General features: G+C 35.2%; 1 protein-coding gene across 4 annotated transcripts; it reads left to right on the top strand.

The window, feature by feature from the left end:
• The first annotated feature begins 9,120 nt into the window (after positions 1-9,120).
• LOC147276962 (uncharacterized) lies at positions 9,121-11,074 on the top strand. 4 transcript variants are annotated; one of them, XM_086254757.1, is made up of 4 exons: positions 9,184-9,282; positions 9,474-9,539; positions 10,395-10,653; positions 10,764-11,074. In XM_086254757.1, exons 3-4 carry the CDS (start codon positions 10,465-10,467, stop codon positions 10,854-10,856), a joined length of 282 nt encoding a protein of 93 aa, XP_086110883.1. In that variant the 5' UTR covers positions 9,184-9,282; positions 9,474-9,539; positions 10,395-10,464; the 3' UTR covers positions 10,857-11,074. The 4 variants fall into 4 exon arrangements, with proteins under 4 accessions (XP_086110881.1, XP_086110884.1, XP_086110883.1 ...); XM_086254756.1 differs by having other exon boundaries at positions 9,185-9,282; positions 9,474-9,577; XM_086254755.1 differs by lacking the exon at positions 9,474-9,539 and having other exon boundaries at positions 9,121-9,282.
• Positions 11,075-16,017: the final 4,943 nt, after the last annotated feature.

Genomic DNA, 16,017 nt, shown 5'->3' with positions numbered 1-16,017 from the left:
TGTTGTAAAACAGTAAAGGGTTTATGCATAATAATTAACTATTTTATTCATTACTTAATATGTGCTAAAATAGTAACCTAGTTTGGTTATATGCTTAATATGTATTTGCTATGCAGGTAATCCTGATCACTTTACCTTGGAAATACATCATGGGGGTACCTTGGTGACTTTAAATCCTGAAACAGGTGAGAGCATTTATGAAGGTGGGAAGGTTGTTTGGGCAGACTATTGCAATTTGGACTACATGTCCTTATTTGAATTTGATGGGATTTCAAGGTATTTGGGGTATACGGTGCCACCATTGTATTATTACAGGCTGGCTGGCTATCCTCCAAACTTTGGATGAGAACCTGTCTTACATGATCAATGTGTGCTGAGGTGTTGCGAACATCAAGTGAATAGGGTTGCCTCAGTATATTACGTCACATCCACCCACCAGAATCTAATTCAAAATAATGAAGCAGAGCCTGATATTATTGATCTAGAAAAACAGGCTGCTGGATGGGAAGAAGAAGCTGTTGGAGGGGCAGCAGAAGGTGGTGAAGCAGAAGTTGATGGTGGTGAAGCAGAAGTTGATGGTGGTGAAGCACACGTTGAGGCAGATGATAGTGGAAAGGGGCCAGCATGTTCTAAAGAAGTTGAAGCAGATTATAGTGGAAAGAGGCCAGCATGTTCTAAAGAAGCTGAGTCATTGTATGATGTTCCAATTGGTACCAGATCAAATGACAAAGGCAAGGCCCCAATGGTAGAAGAAAGTGATGATGAAGAGGCAAAATCAAATTGTGAGGATGATGAGTTATCTAAGGGTTTAAATGGTGATGAAGATGATGAATATGATGAAGATGATGAAGATGATGAAGACTATCGGTATGTGGATAGTGAATATGAGCAGGAGGCTGAGGACGTAAACATTTTTGACTATGTTGACATGGATATTCATAGTGATGATGATTGTGGCAGTTTTGGAGAAGTTCAATTTGATGACATGGGAAATGAGGATGACATATGGAATTGTGATGAGGATGAGGATGATGCTGTAGACATTGATCACCTCCCTGCCAAGGAAAGGAGACGCAGGAAACTAATGCCAAAATTTACATATTTTAGAAAGGAAACTGACATGCGAGATCCAAAATTCAAGTTGGGGCAGGTCTATGAATCTGTTGAGCTTTTCAGAGCAGCCATTAAGGAGTATTCCATTATCAATCAAAAGGATATCATATTTGCCAAGAATCACAAGTTGATGGTTAGAGCCAAATGTGCTAAGGGATGTCCTTGGCATCTTTATGGCTCATATGATAGGAAGATGCATACTTTTGTTGTGAGAACCTACATTGATGATCATAAGTGCTCACCACCATTATACAATGGGCATGCAAATGCAGTTTGGATGGCAAATAGATATGGGGCTGAGTTTAGAATGAATCCCAATTGGGACATGAAGGCATTTAAGCAAAGAGTCCAGCAGGAATTTAATGTGACAGTGAGTACATCTCAATTCTATAGAGCAAGGCAAATAGCAATGAAGGAGATTCATGGTCATATTGATGACCAATATGCCAAGTTATGGGATTACTTGGAAACCCTTCAGCAGACAAATGAGAACACAACATGTAAGGTCAAAGCAGATTGGGAAGGTGACTCTCCAAGGTTTAGAAGATGCTATATTTGCTTTGGGGCTAGCAAGAGGGGATATTTGGATGGTTGTAGACCTGTAATAGGTCTAGATGGGTGTTTTATAAAGGGCCACTACAAGGGACAACTGCTTAGTGCTATTGGTGTTGATGCCAACAATGGCATGTTTCCAATAGCCTATGCAGTTGTTGAGATTGAAAACAGATCCTCCTGGACATGGTTTCTAACCCTGTTGATTGATGATTTGGGGATAGAAAACTCATGGGGGCAGGTGCTTATCTCAGATAAACAAAAGGGTCTTGTGGATGCCATCAAAGATCTACTCCCAAATGCAGAGCACAGGAATTGTGTGAAGCACATGGCTGCCAACTTTAGGCAAAAACATCCAGGGTTGTTTCTATACAACTTGGTGTTTTCTGCAGCCAAGTCAACAACAGAGCCAAGATTCTTGGCTGAAATGGACAAAATGAGAGATGCAGATTCTGAAGCACATGGTTGGTTTCATGACAAACCACCACAGAATTGGTGTCAAGCGTACTTCAGGACTCATGCCAAGTGTGATCTTATCCTCAATAACCTGTGTGAGTCTTTTAATGCTGCTATACTTACTGCTAGGGACTTGCCTATTCTACACATGCTCGAGAAGATAAGATTGTATGTGATGTTGTTGATGGCTAGAAGGAGGGAGGCTTGTCAAAAGTGGAATCATCCTGTATGTCCAAGGATAAGAGAGATAATCTCTGAGAGGAAGAAAGAGTGCAATGTTTGCATTGTGAGCCATTCTGGTGCAAAAAAATATCAAGTGGATACTGGGAATGGCATGTGGTATGCTGTGGATCTTGATACTCGATCATGTTCTTGCAGAAAGTGGGAGGTGAGTGGTATACCCTGCAATCATGCCATGGCTTGTATTTTCAGGCATGGAAAACAAGTTGAGGAATATGTGGATGAGAAATATCTGATAGAGTCCTACATGGCGACTTATGCTCCTATGATTAATCCTTTACCTGGCCCAGACATGTGGTTGAGAAGTGGAAAGCCTCCATTGAAGCCTCCTGCATTTAAAACACAGCCAGGTAGGCCAAGGAGAGTAAGGGCTCGAGATGCAAGTGAGCCTAAAGCACCATCAAATCCACATAAATTGAGAAAGTATGATGTTACCATCAAATGCAAGAAGTGTGGCAAGGAAGGCCATAACTCAAGGACATGTGGCAAGCAAAAGATTCCAACGCAGGTGAGTTTATAATTTCTGGTCTTGCACATGGATTCTGCTATTGTAAATAGATTTCGTGTGTGTACAAAAATTTTAACTTGGTCAAACTCCAGGTGACGAAGGCCCAGAACCCTGAGCAAGCTGTGCAGCCTAAACCTAAGAAGCAGAGGATGAAACAGAGACCAGACACCCCACCAAGGAGGATGAAAGGAAGCAGCAGGCCAGTATCTTTGAGTCAACCTACTGCCTCTAAAAGCCATGATACCAGCCAAGTTTCCATGTCCCAGCCTGCTACATCATCTCACCAAGTTTCCATGTCTCAGCCAACAAGGAGGTTTAAGTCCCCTGCTAAGAGGAACACAAGATCCCAAACCAGTCTAGCCACTGAACAGCTCAACATGAAAAAGAAGTCAGCTGCCAAGAAGAAACAGCCATAGGCTATGGGTTTAGTTTAGTTTTTGCAATTAATTTCAGGACATGGTGGTGATTTTTCTTGTAATTGACTTGTTTTGCTTTTGATTTTGGATTAGGAATTGGTGGTCACTGTTTTTGTGGTAAATCACTAACATTAGCAGGTTTTTGTATTAAGAATGGTGGAATGGTGGAATGGTGGTCACTGTTTTTGTGTATTTTGATAGTGGAATGGTGGGACATATTTGTATTAGGAAGGTGAATTGTTTTTGTTATTAAGCAGGTGGATTAGAAGGTGAACTGTTATTAGGGAACCTAAGTAGGAAATATTATTTGATTACCTATGCAAGATGTCCAAATTTTCTCATGTGCAAGATGTAAGACATGTTAATGTTAATGTCTTTTGCAACAGTGATTACTTTGTTATTCGTCCATTTTGACAACAATGATTCAACTTATATTTTGGCATGAAATTATTGTAAAATAAGCTTATTTGTCAAAAAGAACATGAACACTTGATTTAATTTCAACTGAATTCAATCCCAAATCTGGAAAATATTCAACTTAATTCCATTACACAACAGATGCCCATATTACATTCATTTACACGTAACAAACCCAAAATGTGGCTGGTAGAACAACCCCGATTAGGCAAAATACATCACAGTAATTTGCACAATGTCATCATACATTAAAGACACTACTAAAATGATAACTAAAGACTACCCTATGGGCCCTATGGACCAACACCCAACCCATTTTCTTCCTGTTCCCTCCCGAGCATCAGTACAAGAACAAAGAAAACCCATGAAATAATGATGCAAAGCCACATCTTCTTTAACCTTGATTTCACTCGACCAACTTCTTCTTCCATCAGCCCTTGCTTCCTTAAAAGCCCAGGTATCACCTGCCTCGACCTTTCACACATAGGTGGATCGACCCACCTCCACAGATTGCAACCACCTCTACCTCTCTGCAATTTTACAGAGGACAGTGAAAAAATGCCCCAACAAAACAAAGGCCAGAAATCCCTAAAGATTGAATATTTGACAATAAAAAATAAGAGAACGCAAGTTGAGGCATCATAATCATACCATGGAACAACACTCAAACCTTCTTCTCGGATTCAAATCGGTCCAAGATGTCCTTATCTGGATGGGTCTTCCACACTGGCAATACATTATACTAATTACCAGGTATGCTCTCAATAATCCACTCAGATGCTTCAGATGCTTTGTTTGTTTTTTTGGGTTAAATAGCTTATATATAGACCTAGGGTTTCAGATGGGGATTGAGGTTTAATATTGGTGGGAAAGTCTATGTGGATGGCGGGAAATCGAGATTGCGGTTGGGATGGGCAGCGTCTGAATTAATTGTGCACGAAGAGACGAAAATGCCCCTGCAAACTGGTCACATGCGGGTCACGTGACCAGTTTTTAACGGTGAATGTGACAGACATGACGGAATGTACTTGATTGAGTCATTTGAAAAATTATAGTCCTTAATTGAATCAAAGTGAAATCGGGATCCTCAACTGAAAATAGGGGTATAGTTATAGTCCTTTTGCTTTAATTTTCCCTATATAACTATATAATACTATAGTATATACTAGTATACTACTAAAATTATATATTACTATATAGTTATATATAACTATTGTAGTATGTATACAACTATATACTAAGTTACTAACTATATAGTTATATATAACTAACTATACTAAGTTTATATATAATTCTATATGCATAAAACATTATTATATAGACTATAGACTATAGAGTATATAGAAATAGAAAATATTAATTTTATTATATAAGATATAACTAAAATTATATACTAAAACATTATTATATATATAATATTAAACTCATAGGGTTATATAAAATATATTTTAGGGTCAAAAATAAAAATGTATAAAATGTGTATAAAAATGTATAAAATGTGTACAAAAATGTATAAAATGTGCATAAAAATATATAATTATATTTTTAAAAAATTACACGGTTTGATTCGGGTAAAATGAGCATGAAACCGGAACCATCCATATACGGTTTGGTTCGGTTTTCTCTTGCGGTGTTGACTTTTTGGTCAACTCGGTGTTTTTTCGATTTTTTTACGGTTGGTTTGGTTCGGTGTTTCGGTGCGCCGGTTATTATGCCCACCCCTAGTTATTGGCAAGTTTTTAAAATTGAATCTAAAATTTGCCAATAACTATTTAGGCTCCGTTTGCGATTGTGGTGAATGAGTCAAAAATTGTTGTGGATGATACCCTGCTTAGAAACCTCCACAACAAAAACATAAAGCAGGTTTCAACATGAGTCAAAAACTGTGGTGAATACCCTGTTGAAACCTTCCTTTGAAAACTGTGGTGAATCACATCAACAATTAATATTTTATTTTACCCATAATACCTTCATTGATTTTTGAAAATCACATTTCTTATCCCTATTTTACATCTCTTATTCATTGTTAGTTATATTTTATATTGTGATAATTAATTATGATATTTTGGTTGTACGATTAAAATTATAATATACATAAAAAAATAATATGCATACTTATTAAATAATGTTGTTCTTAGGAAAATTAATACTAATACAAATTTATAGCCAAAAAATTCAAAAACAAGTAAAAAAACATTTTATTTTTACCAAATAAATAAGTGAAAGACACTTTCAGCATCAAGTCTATTTTAATAATTATATATAGCCATAACACTTTTACATTAATATTTACCAAACACTTTGATACTGTTTTTTGCACTCACAACACTTTTGAAAACATAGTTTACTAAATACTCAACTGCTTTAGTTTATAGTTGACTTTTAGTTCACAGCTGTGAGTAATACCAAATTGACCCTTAGTCTAACGAAAAAGTTAAAGACTTGTATGCAAGATTCAAAATCCAAGACTTATGCTCATCTCTAAACCTAAAGTTTTGATGCCGAAACTCTCGAACATATGATTTGATGTAAAAATACGAGTAAGCCATAACTAGACGTGCCTAGAAAAGGTTTTTGTCAAAAACATGTTTTCTGTACGTTTATTATTAAGTTTAGTCGAGGATATAAATAATATAAAAATAGTAAAATGAGATAAGTGTGTTGCTTTAGATATTCATGCTGACCGCTTTTTTTATGTTCAAATAAAAACGCAGCAATCATTGGCTCATTAGATTGTCAATCATGTGCTATTGGTATTTATTCACCTTTGCTATTATGATACCTTTTTTTTTGGTCTGACAGTATGTACACCTAGTCATGTTGGATTTGGTCGGTGATCAAATGGTAATCTTCTGCAAAATGTGGGGTGCTAAACCATAAAAATAGACCAATACCATCTCAAGTTCTCAACTATTTTATCTAATATTATCTATATTTTATAGAAAATTAAGAATAAATACTAAATATCAATAGTTTTTCAACAAATTAACAAAACATTAATTTTTTTTTAGTTTAGGTACTAACCTAAAATAAGATATTTTGGATTATGTCACAAATTGGTTTGCTATATAGTTGTAACTGTTCGACAGTCATAGTTGTGACTTTCAAATTCATAAAAATTCAAATTTTATAAGGGTTTAATATTTTTAATTTAGACTTGAGGGATGAAGTCCTATAACTCATAGACTAAACATTAAAGTTTAAGCCTTGCAAGTATTGAAAAAGCAACAAATCAATAAAAAAGTTATGAGTATTAGACAGTCACAGTTCAATATAACAATGTTTTTTAAAGTTGGTACTTAAACTGAAATTTAGTATCTAAAGTGAAATGACATAAACGTTTTGATAGTTAAAATGAAATAATATTGCAATTTAGTACCTAAAGTCAACAGAACTATATTTTTAATATGTAAAATCACTTGTGTGGTATCTAATTATGTAAGTCTCATATATACTAAAACTATAATACATAAAATGGTAAGTTGAAATAGACAAAATATCTTCATTGTTTTTTTGTGATTAGGTTTGTTATGCCAAAATTTAGTCGGTCAACAAAGCATATATGAACAAGTCACTTGTTGATACTCACTTCCATATATGAGCAAGCACTGCTGCCTGAAGTGGTCGAGAAGAGCTTCCTCTCTAAAAATCCTACACAAGTGAATAATTGAGTAATTCCAGTGTTAGTTTGGGTAAAATACGGGGGTGTAGTTTTGGCTAAAGACCATTCAGTACCAAAATCAAAACTGAATGCTTGCAAGAATATTACAATGTAATACTAGTAGAGAAACATGTGTCAAAGCATTATCTCACCCTCAATCCACAGAGCCTAGTAGCCTACCTCAGACCATTTCTGCAGCCCAATAGCCCACCCAGCCAACAACTTATAGGTCCCCCATAACAAGAGCTTTGCTCTTCATACCCAAAGTTTGATCATCACACCCAACATTTGAGAGGTATTATGTTGAAAAATATAGGCGTGTTTGGATGCATGTTTTTCATTGAGTGGATTTGGATTTGGATTTGGGGAGCTCAAATCCAAATATACTTGTTTGGGCTTATATTTAAAGTAATGATTTGAATTTGGCCCAAATCAAGATAAATTTCAAAGGGTCAAAACTAAGTATTTGAAATCACATCTGAAAGTGGAATTTGAAATCCTCAAAATTTTCTTAGCCCGATAGAAAATCTCAAAATCAACGAAGACGAGGTCCTGCGTCGAAGAAGCCTCCACACAACCACCACCTCTATGTGTCGATTTGCTCTTGCCAGCGTCAAAGAAGCCTCCACACAACCACCACCTCTATGCGTCAATTTGCTCTTGTCGGCGTCGACCAGCTCCTTTCGACGTCGGCCACCTTTACTGGCTTTAACTTCTGCAGCCAAAAAGTTGTCTCAACATGATTTTTGCTATTTTTTGGAACCATATGTATGAAGCTCATATGTGGTTTGAACGATTTTTGATCCTTTTTTGAACAATATGTAGTAATTTCTAATATAAAGAACAATTTAAAATGTGTGTATTAAATTTATAGGTCATGGGCCTCATTTATAGGCTATCTTTGCAAACGAATCACATGTTACCATAATAATATATTTAAATTTAAATTCTTAAATTGAAATCTTCATATTTCATTTTTTTATCCAAACAATATGATTTGAAATCTAAGAATTTGAACTTCAAATTCAAATTCAAGAATCCAAACGGGCCCTATAATTAATTTGGACATCCCAAATCTTCAACAAATGAGGTTTTCAGTTGCAACCTATTTTGTTTTAATAAATTTCCACTTTGGAAAAAAATAGAAACTCAAACATTATTTGTGAGGATTTGTATTACTAGTAAACTTATAGTATTGATTTAGGGGTGGACATCAGGCCATTCGGGTCGGGTTAATACCCAGCCCACAAGGCGAGCAGATGGCCTCGATTCTGGATTCAACTAGTCCATGCCGCCTACTCAATAAGCAAACAGTTTGGATTAGGCCTAAATCTGTTTGGCGGCTTCTCAGGCAAGTTTGATTTAGGCTTGACAAAATGAAAACAAAACTCTCAAAAAAAACCCTAACTACAACTCATTGTTACAAGGCTTGACCTCATCATACACTATACAAACACAAGACACACAAGACAAGAATGAAAATAGACGGGAGAAGGGAGCTCCTTTTATAAAATAAAGGAAGGTGTTGTTTTCCACTCCCATGCACGGGGGATCGGGCGGGTTGGTCGGTTTGACCCGAAAAATGCCCACCCGACCATTGAACGTTTACTCCATTACCTAGTATCAACCCCGGGCTTTCGACCCAAAGTAAGCATTAACCCTGGGTTTGTGCCATTCAAATTTTTGCATAGAAGCCCAAAGTGAACCATTATGGGCCGAAGTCCACAAGCTCCATCCATTTCCTTGTAGACTTTACCAGCCGATTTTTGAACACCACGTCAAGCCTTTCATAACTCAAGGCGGTTCCTCCTGGACCAAGTACCAACGACATATAAATAGAAGACCCCAGTTTCTTTTGCTTGAAATCTAATCAGTTTTCTTGCAAGTTACGTTAAGCTTGTTTACCTCGTGAATCGCTGGTATGTGGTTCAAATTTGCAGTTTTTATTGAACTTTCATCAGCTTATGTTGAATTGAATGTTTTTTATTTGGTCGTATAGCAAACAGACTTTGTCGTTGATTTAGCAACAATTGTTAGTAATCTATACTTTATGTTTGCCTCGTTTTGAATCATAAGTATTTCTGATTGTTTAACAATTGGTGTATGCTAGATTGGTGGTGGTTATGTGTTTTGGTAATACCTTCACTGTGGCATTACTTCGAACACCTGTTGTGCGGTTGGTAGATCCATATATGTTCACATTGCATTATACATGTAAACTTTCGTGCAATCGTTATAACAGCTTTTCTTTTGTTGTCAGTCAGTTTGATATTATATGTTGTCCGACTATTAATCTGAATCATATATTTGAACAAATATTAACCTGATCTTTGACAATAGAACATTTCTCTTATTATATCTGTTGGTTTTTAAGTTCTCTTAATTTTGTGGTTGATGAGGGAAAATCGATCGTGCTTGATGTTAATGAAATTTTATACTGTGATTGCCCGCTATGTAAAGAAGGTTTTATTTTTATGTATCAGAAACCCAACACTTCTGAAGAAGTTGAAAATTTCTTCTTCTTCTTTTTTTTTTTTTTTTTTTAATGAAGTACAGTGTTTGTTTACATGAAAATTTGCGAGAACTCCTCCCTGTTAAAACTTTTCACGTCCTGTGGTCATATTTTCTTACTTGGTGCTGAAGTTTTTTTTTTTTTGTTGTTGTCAGATTTCATCCATTGTTTACGTGAAATATCAATATATTCTTTCCAATTTTCTTTATTGAAACATCACTGTATCAGATCCTGTTTTGGTGGTTCTGACAGGTGACAAATGAAAAGCTTCTGAATGAGTGTTCTTTATACTGAACTTCGTTTGTAGTTATTTTCTATTTTTAATTTTCCTGTACATATAATCATAAATATTTCATTTGTGGTGTATTTTTGAGAATTGAGAAGTGAGTGCTTTTCTGATTGGTTCTGCATCATCATTCTGCCCTGCATCTTAATGAAGTAACTGAATTTGTTGAAGTGGGTTGTTGTGGCTAGGCCTGTTATGTAGTTTAAAATGATCCGTTTTCTTTTTTTAAATAGTAAGGCCATTGGTGTCATCTCGTCAAAGATCTTTTGTATCAAATAAATTCTGTATCAAGTGTTACTGAGGATGGAATCACAGAAAAGTCAACATGAAGAACAGCCATCTCCTGCTGCTGCAACCCCATCTGTAACTTCATGTCGAAAGAAGAAGCATGAACAAGCCACTTTCTTGGAGGATGTGAAAGATCATATTGATGAATTTATCCATGCATCTATGGATGAACACAAATCTTGCTTCAAGAATACCATCCAGAAGGTTTATTCCACTTCAACTTTGATGCTAATACTGGCTGTCCACAAATATTTTCATTGTATATAACTAGTTTGCTTTTGATACTGATTGCATAACTTTGCATTCATTTTCAGATGTTTGGAATGTCAAAGGTTGTTGCTGAGAGGAGTGCTAACAACAAGGAAGTTGAAAGTTCTCTGCCCCTTCAAACAACAGTGGCAGACTAGAATATCTTATTATTTTGCAACGGGATACCTTCAGAACCTAAATGTTGCTCCTGGAATTATGTTTAATATTCTAAAATTGTGGTACTGCCATTTCAATTTGACTATCTTCAAAATCTAAGCTTGTAAGGATAATGGGTAACTATTATGGAGTTGTTTACATAGCTGATAATGGTAGGACTATTTTCTTGTGATATATTCATCTTTCCTATTGTGGTCAAGTTTTAGTATGTATCTATTCACTGTTGGATTTGGATGGTGATCAATTATGGAGTAGCAATCTTCTTGTGTCAAATATGTGGTGCATTATATTTTCTAGAAACTGGACCTACTGCATGAGATACACAGAGCTGCAATCATTCTCTTTTATGATCAGGTTGCTCTTGGCATTTAAGATCAAGCTATAATGATTGGGCATGTAGTTGACCAAACCTATTGATAGAAATAGTATTACCTCTTTCATCAGGGGCAGGGGCGAATCTATGTTATGGGCTGCCTGGGCTGCAGCCCAGGTGCTTTTTTGGGTTTTTTTAAGCTTAGTTGTATACATTTGAAGCCTAGCCCAGTCCATTTCCATCCAAATCCCATTGGCCCTTTTATTTATTGATTTTGCTGAACATTAAGTTAATTAACTCATCATTCCATGACAGTAATCATGTGCTGAACATTAAGTTATTAACCCACCAAAGAATAAAAAATTATTTTAATTAAATTGTTTCCTTTTTCCCTGATCCCCAAAACTTCTTACCTATGCAAATGAGAGCAACACATAGATCTCTCTCATCTCCTAGCCCCCACCACACACAGTTCTAGCTCTAAGTCTCTAATAAGGTATTATATTAGTTTTAATTTGGGTTTATATCTCCATGGTCTTTGTTTTTTATTTTTTTCTCAACTGTTTATTAAATTAGTAGAAATAGGGTTGGCAAAAGACTACGACTTGATTGATAGATTGATTCGTCTGGTGTTGACTCTTTATGTTGCTACATCACCGAAAGAATGAGCATTTTCATTTATGAGGTTTATTAAAAAATCGACTTCGAAACAAGATAGACGATAAATTTCTGGCTGAATGTATGATCATCCCCATTGAACGAGAATTTTCTAATTAATAGTATCGATAATGAATTGATAATTAATAATTTTTACTTAGTGAAGAAACGTTGGGCGCAACTTAGATAGTGTTATATAGTATTTGCCATTACGTCCCCCCTAATTAACTAGGTGCAACTTTTTTTTTTTTAAGACAAAAATAGTTCGTAAGCTAAGTTTAGCCCACCCCACTTTGAAATCCTAGATTCGCCCCTGCATCAGGGGACATTTCATTAGGCAAAAACTTGTGCAGAGGCAGAGCTACCACTAGATTGCTACTCCATGGTAGAATCAGTCGGGAACTTGAGAGACGATATTTTACCTTGTGGCAGATTTCAGCGATTTGAATCCGGTTTTCTCCATGATAAACAGCCATTAGATTTTGATGGGATTGAGCACAAACTGCATAGGGTGGTAATGTAAAGGCTGGAAGGCAAAGGGCAAATAAGAAACCTCTCAAGGCAAAACATTGAGACTGTTCGATCATTTGGTCAAAAGCTTTTTCGGGGCAAGTTCGTTCTGGTGCCTCGGATGAAAAAGCTGAAGAGCTTACTATGTCTAGGGAAATTTGTATTGGCACGAGAAGATCAACATTTCAAATGATTCGAGACTGTTAAGACATTGGAAAAAAGAGTAGTGAATCAAAACAGAGCTCAGAGGCATTTTATAGAACAGAGGTTAGGTCACTAATCATTGGTTGACAAGAAAATAAATGTTAGCAATACTTATTGTTATGAATAAATTAAAAAAGACAATTTGTGTATCAAGTATACACATCCACGTCCAAATATTTTAAGGTTCAATTATTATTTTTTTGCTTGAATCAAGAAACACCATTTCATTTATTATGATGTAAGCTCCATTACAGAAAAATCATCATACATTAAGTCCATTAATGTAATTTATTACGTTAAAAGAGAAACATGTATCTTGTCCACGTCCAAACTTAGTGGCGGGAGCACGACGAAAAAATTAAGGCGAGTTGGAGTATTGAGCCTAAAAGAGAAAGGATGTGTAGTAGAATTTAGAATTTAGAATTGGGCCTTAGAGGTAAATGTTAAAGATATATCAAATTAGATATGACAAAAATCATACTATAAATGATAAAAATAATAAATTATTATCTTTTCTAACATTAATTGGTTCATGTTGGTAAGAAAAATCATATCAATATTGAAGATGTCATCAAATATTTACATTAATTAATTCTAACCTACAAAATCTACAACAGTTACAATTCCATCTACAACGAATGTAAATATAGGAAAAACAAGAAAAAATAAAAAGTTTGTAAAAATGCCCATGGACTCCCCGATGGGACCATAAGCCGTGGTCCATGGAATCTATGTTGACTTACACTCCACGTGTCTACACACGATTGGCTTGTGCTTCTCTTACCAACCCACTGAGTTGGACGCAAGCGCCCAAGGCCGAGGCACATGCTTCTCTCGTATACCGCGAGAGGTTGTTCAACAAACCCTCCCTAAATGTCATTTAATAGTCTAAATTTCAAAGAAATTTGATTTGCTTGCAAAATACAAACAAACCATGTCTCCCATTATTTCTGGATGTATTTGTCGCACAATATACGGGAATTTATATTGGGTCCATTCTAGACCCAGCTACCAACGTAGAGTCTTTCTAAAAGTAGTGAAGATCTAGATGTTTTTGATTGTTGAGGTTTGGGAGTGTGGATCGGAAAGGAACTAAGTTTTGAATAGTTAAACAAAAGAGGTATGAGCCTATGAGGTAATTACATTTCAAAAAGGAGGAATGCTAGCAAACATATATAAAGAGCCACTTATTGTTCAAAGTGTACAATTAAGTGGACCATTTTGGTAATTCCATCTTTCTTTAATAAATGCGGAATCCATCTATGTGGATCTCGTCTCTATTCAAGAGATAATATACAACTTGATCCGTTGAGATGGTTCCAATAGCAATATACGTAAGAATAAATCTCAAAATTTTGAAGATGTGGTCGTGTTTGGGTACTGTTATTAATTTATATCATCTCAACTAATCATGTCTTACCATCTCTAATACAGGTGAGACCCACACATGCGGACCTCATATAGGTGAGTCTCACCTTTATTAAGGAGATGGTACAAGTCATGGTAAGTCGAGATGACAAAAATAATTTTGTTTGGAAGTGTTTTATTTAGTCTTGTTTAGGCTTACTTTAGACTTCATTTAATTTTGGCAAGTAAGATGTTGCCATGCGACCTGCCATATCGTTTTGTGACTAAAATTTTGGAAAAGGGTTTTAGTGATCTAATATTATTGTTGCATTACAATAAAACTAGAGGTACCAAAATGCAACAATACTTATCCCAAATTTTAGTTATTAAAACATGTGTCTTTTTGTGATAAAAACTTTCATATAATATTATATATACCTCTTGCATCTATCTCTCTCCTTACGTGATGGCAACATGTAAATTTTTTACATCTCTTTGCATGACAAAATCTTACTTGGTAAAAGAGGCAAGAGGTAATTATATTTCAAAAGAGTAATGCTAACTACATATATAAGAGTAGAATCAAACTATTGGATCCATCTTAACTGACCATGTGGTTTATCATCTCACTAATAAAAGTAGGACCCACTTATATGAGTCTCGCCCTTATTAGAGAAATGACACACAATATAATCAATTGAGATGCTCCCAATAGTAATATTCATAAGAGTAAATCTCAAGATTTTTAAGATGTGTTTGATACTGATATTTGTACCATTTTAATTGACAATGTCTTGTACCATCTCTAGTACAAGTTGGATCCACATAGATGGGTCTCACCTCTATTGAATATATGGTATAAGGCATGGTCAGTTGAGATGATAAAAATAGTTTTGTTCAGTAGTGTTTTATTTGGTCTTATTTAGGCTTCATTTAATTTTGGCAAGTAAGATCGATGTTGCCATGTGACCTGCAACATCGCTTTGTGACTAAAATTTGGAAAAGAGTTTTGGTGATTTAGTATTATTATTTCATTACAACAAAACTAGAGGTACCAAAAAGCAACAATACTTATCCCAAATTTTAGTTATTGAAACATGTGCCTTTTTGTGAGAAAAACTTACATGTAACGTATGTATATACTTATTGCGTCAATCTCTCTCCTCACATGATAGGTCACGTGATGAAGGAAATAGATATATGAGATGTATACACCCGTGATATGTAAATTGTTTCATCTCTTTGCATGACAATATCTTACTTGGTGAAAGAGGTAAGATGTAATTATATTTCAATAGAGTAACGCTAGCTACATATATAAGAGTAGAATCAAACTATTGGCTTGATCTCAAGTGACCATGTGGTTTATCATCTCACTAATAAAAGTTGGACCCACTTATGTCAATCTCACATAAGTAAGTCACAACTTTATTAGAGAGATGATACACAATATAATCAATTGAGATGGTCTCAATAATAATACTCAAAACTCAAAAGAGTAAATCTCAAAATTTATAAGATGTGGTCGTGTTTGTGTACTGTTATATGTACCATTTTAATTGATCATGTCTTGTACCATCTCCAGAACAGTTGGGACCCACACAAGTGGATTCTACATAGGTAGGTCTACACCTTTATTAGAGAGATGGTACAAGGCATGATTAGTTGAGATGATATAAATAGTTTTATTTGGTAATGCTTTATATTGTTTTATCTAGGTTTACTTTAGACTCCATTTATTTTTGGCAAGTAAGATGTTGTTGTGTGATCTGCCACATTATTTTTGACTAAAATTTGAAAAAGTTTTTCGGTGATTCTAGTATTATTGTTTCATTACAATAAAACTAGAATTACCAATTAACATGTACTTATTCCAAATTTTCGCTGTTAAAACATGTGTTTAATTAATTACGAGAAAAACTTCCATGTAATGGTGTATATACCTTTTTTGTTTATCCTTCTCATCAAGTGATATGTAGCATGATGAGAAAGATTGACATATAAGGTGTATACACTCGTAGCATGTAAGTTTTTTTTTCTCTCTTTGCATGACAATGTCTTACTAGTTAAAAGAGGTAAGAGGCAATATATTTCAATAAAGTGTAATGCTA

Source organism: Dryas octopetala, chromosome 8 (assembly GCF_963921425.1).
Source record: "Dryas octopetala chromosome 8, drDryOcto1.1, whole genome shotgun sequence".
Taxonomy (NCBI): Eukaryota; Viridiplantae; Streptophyta; class Magnoliopsida; order Rosales; family Rosaceae; genus Dryas; species Dryas octopetala.
This window is presented reverse-complemented; position numbering and strand designations above follow the sequence as displayed.

Excerpts from the sequence above, each read along its gene's own strand:
- LOC147276962 (XM_086254755.1), top strand. The coding sequence starts at position 10,465 with ATGGAATCACAGAAAAGTCAACATGAAGAACAGCCATCTCCTGCTGCT. Across the intron at positions 10,654-10,763 it reads TCAAGAATACCATCCAGAAG|ATGTTTGGAATGTCAAAGGT; the intron begins GTTTATTCCACT and ends ATTCATTTTCAG.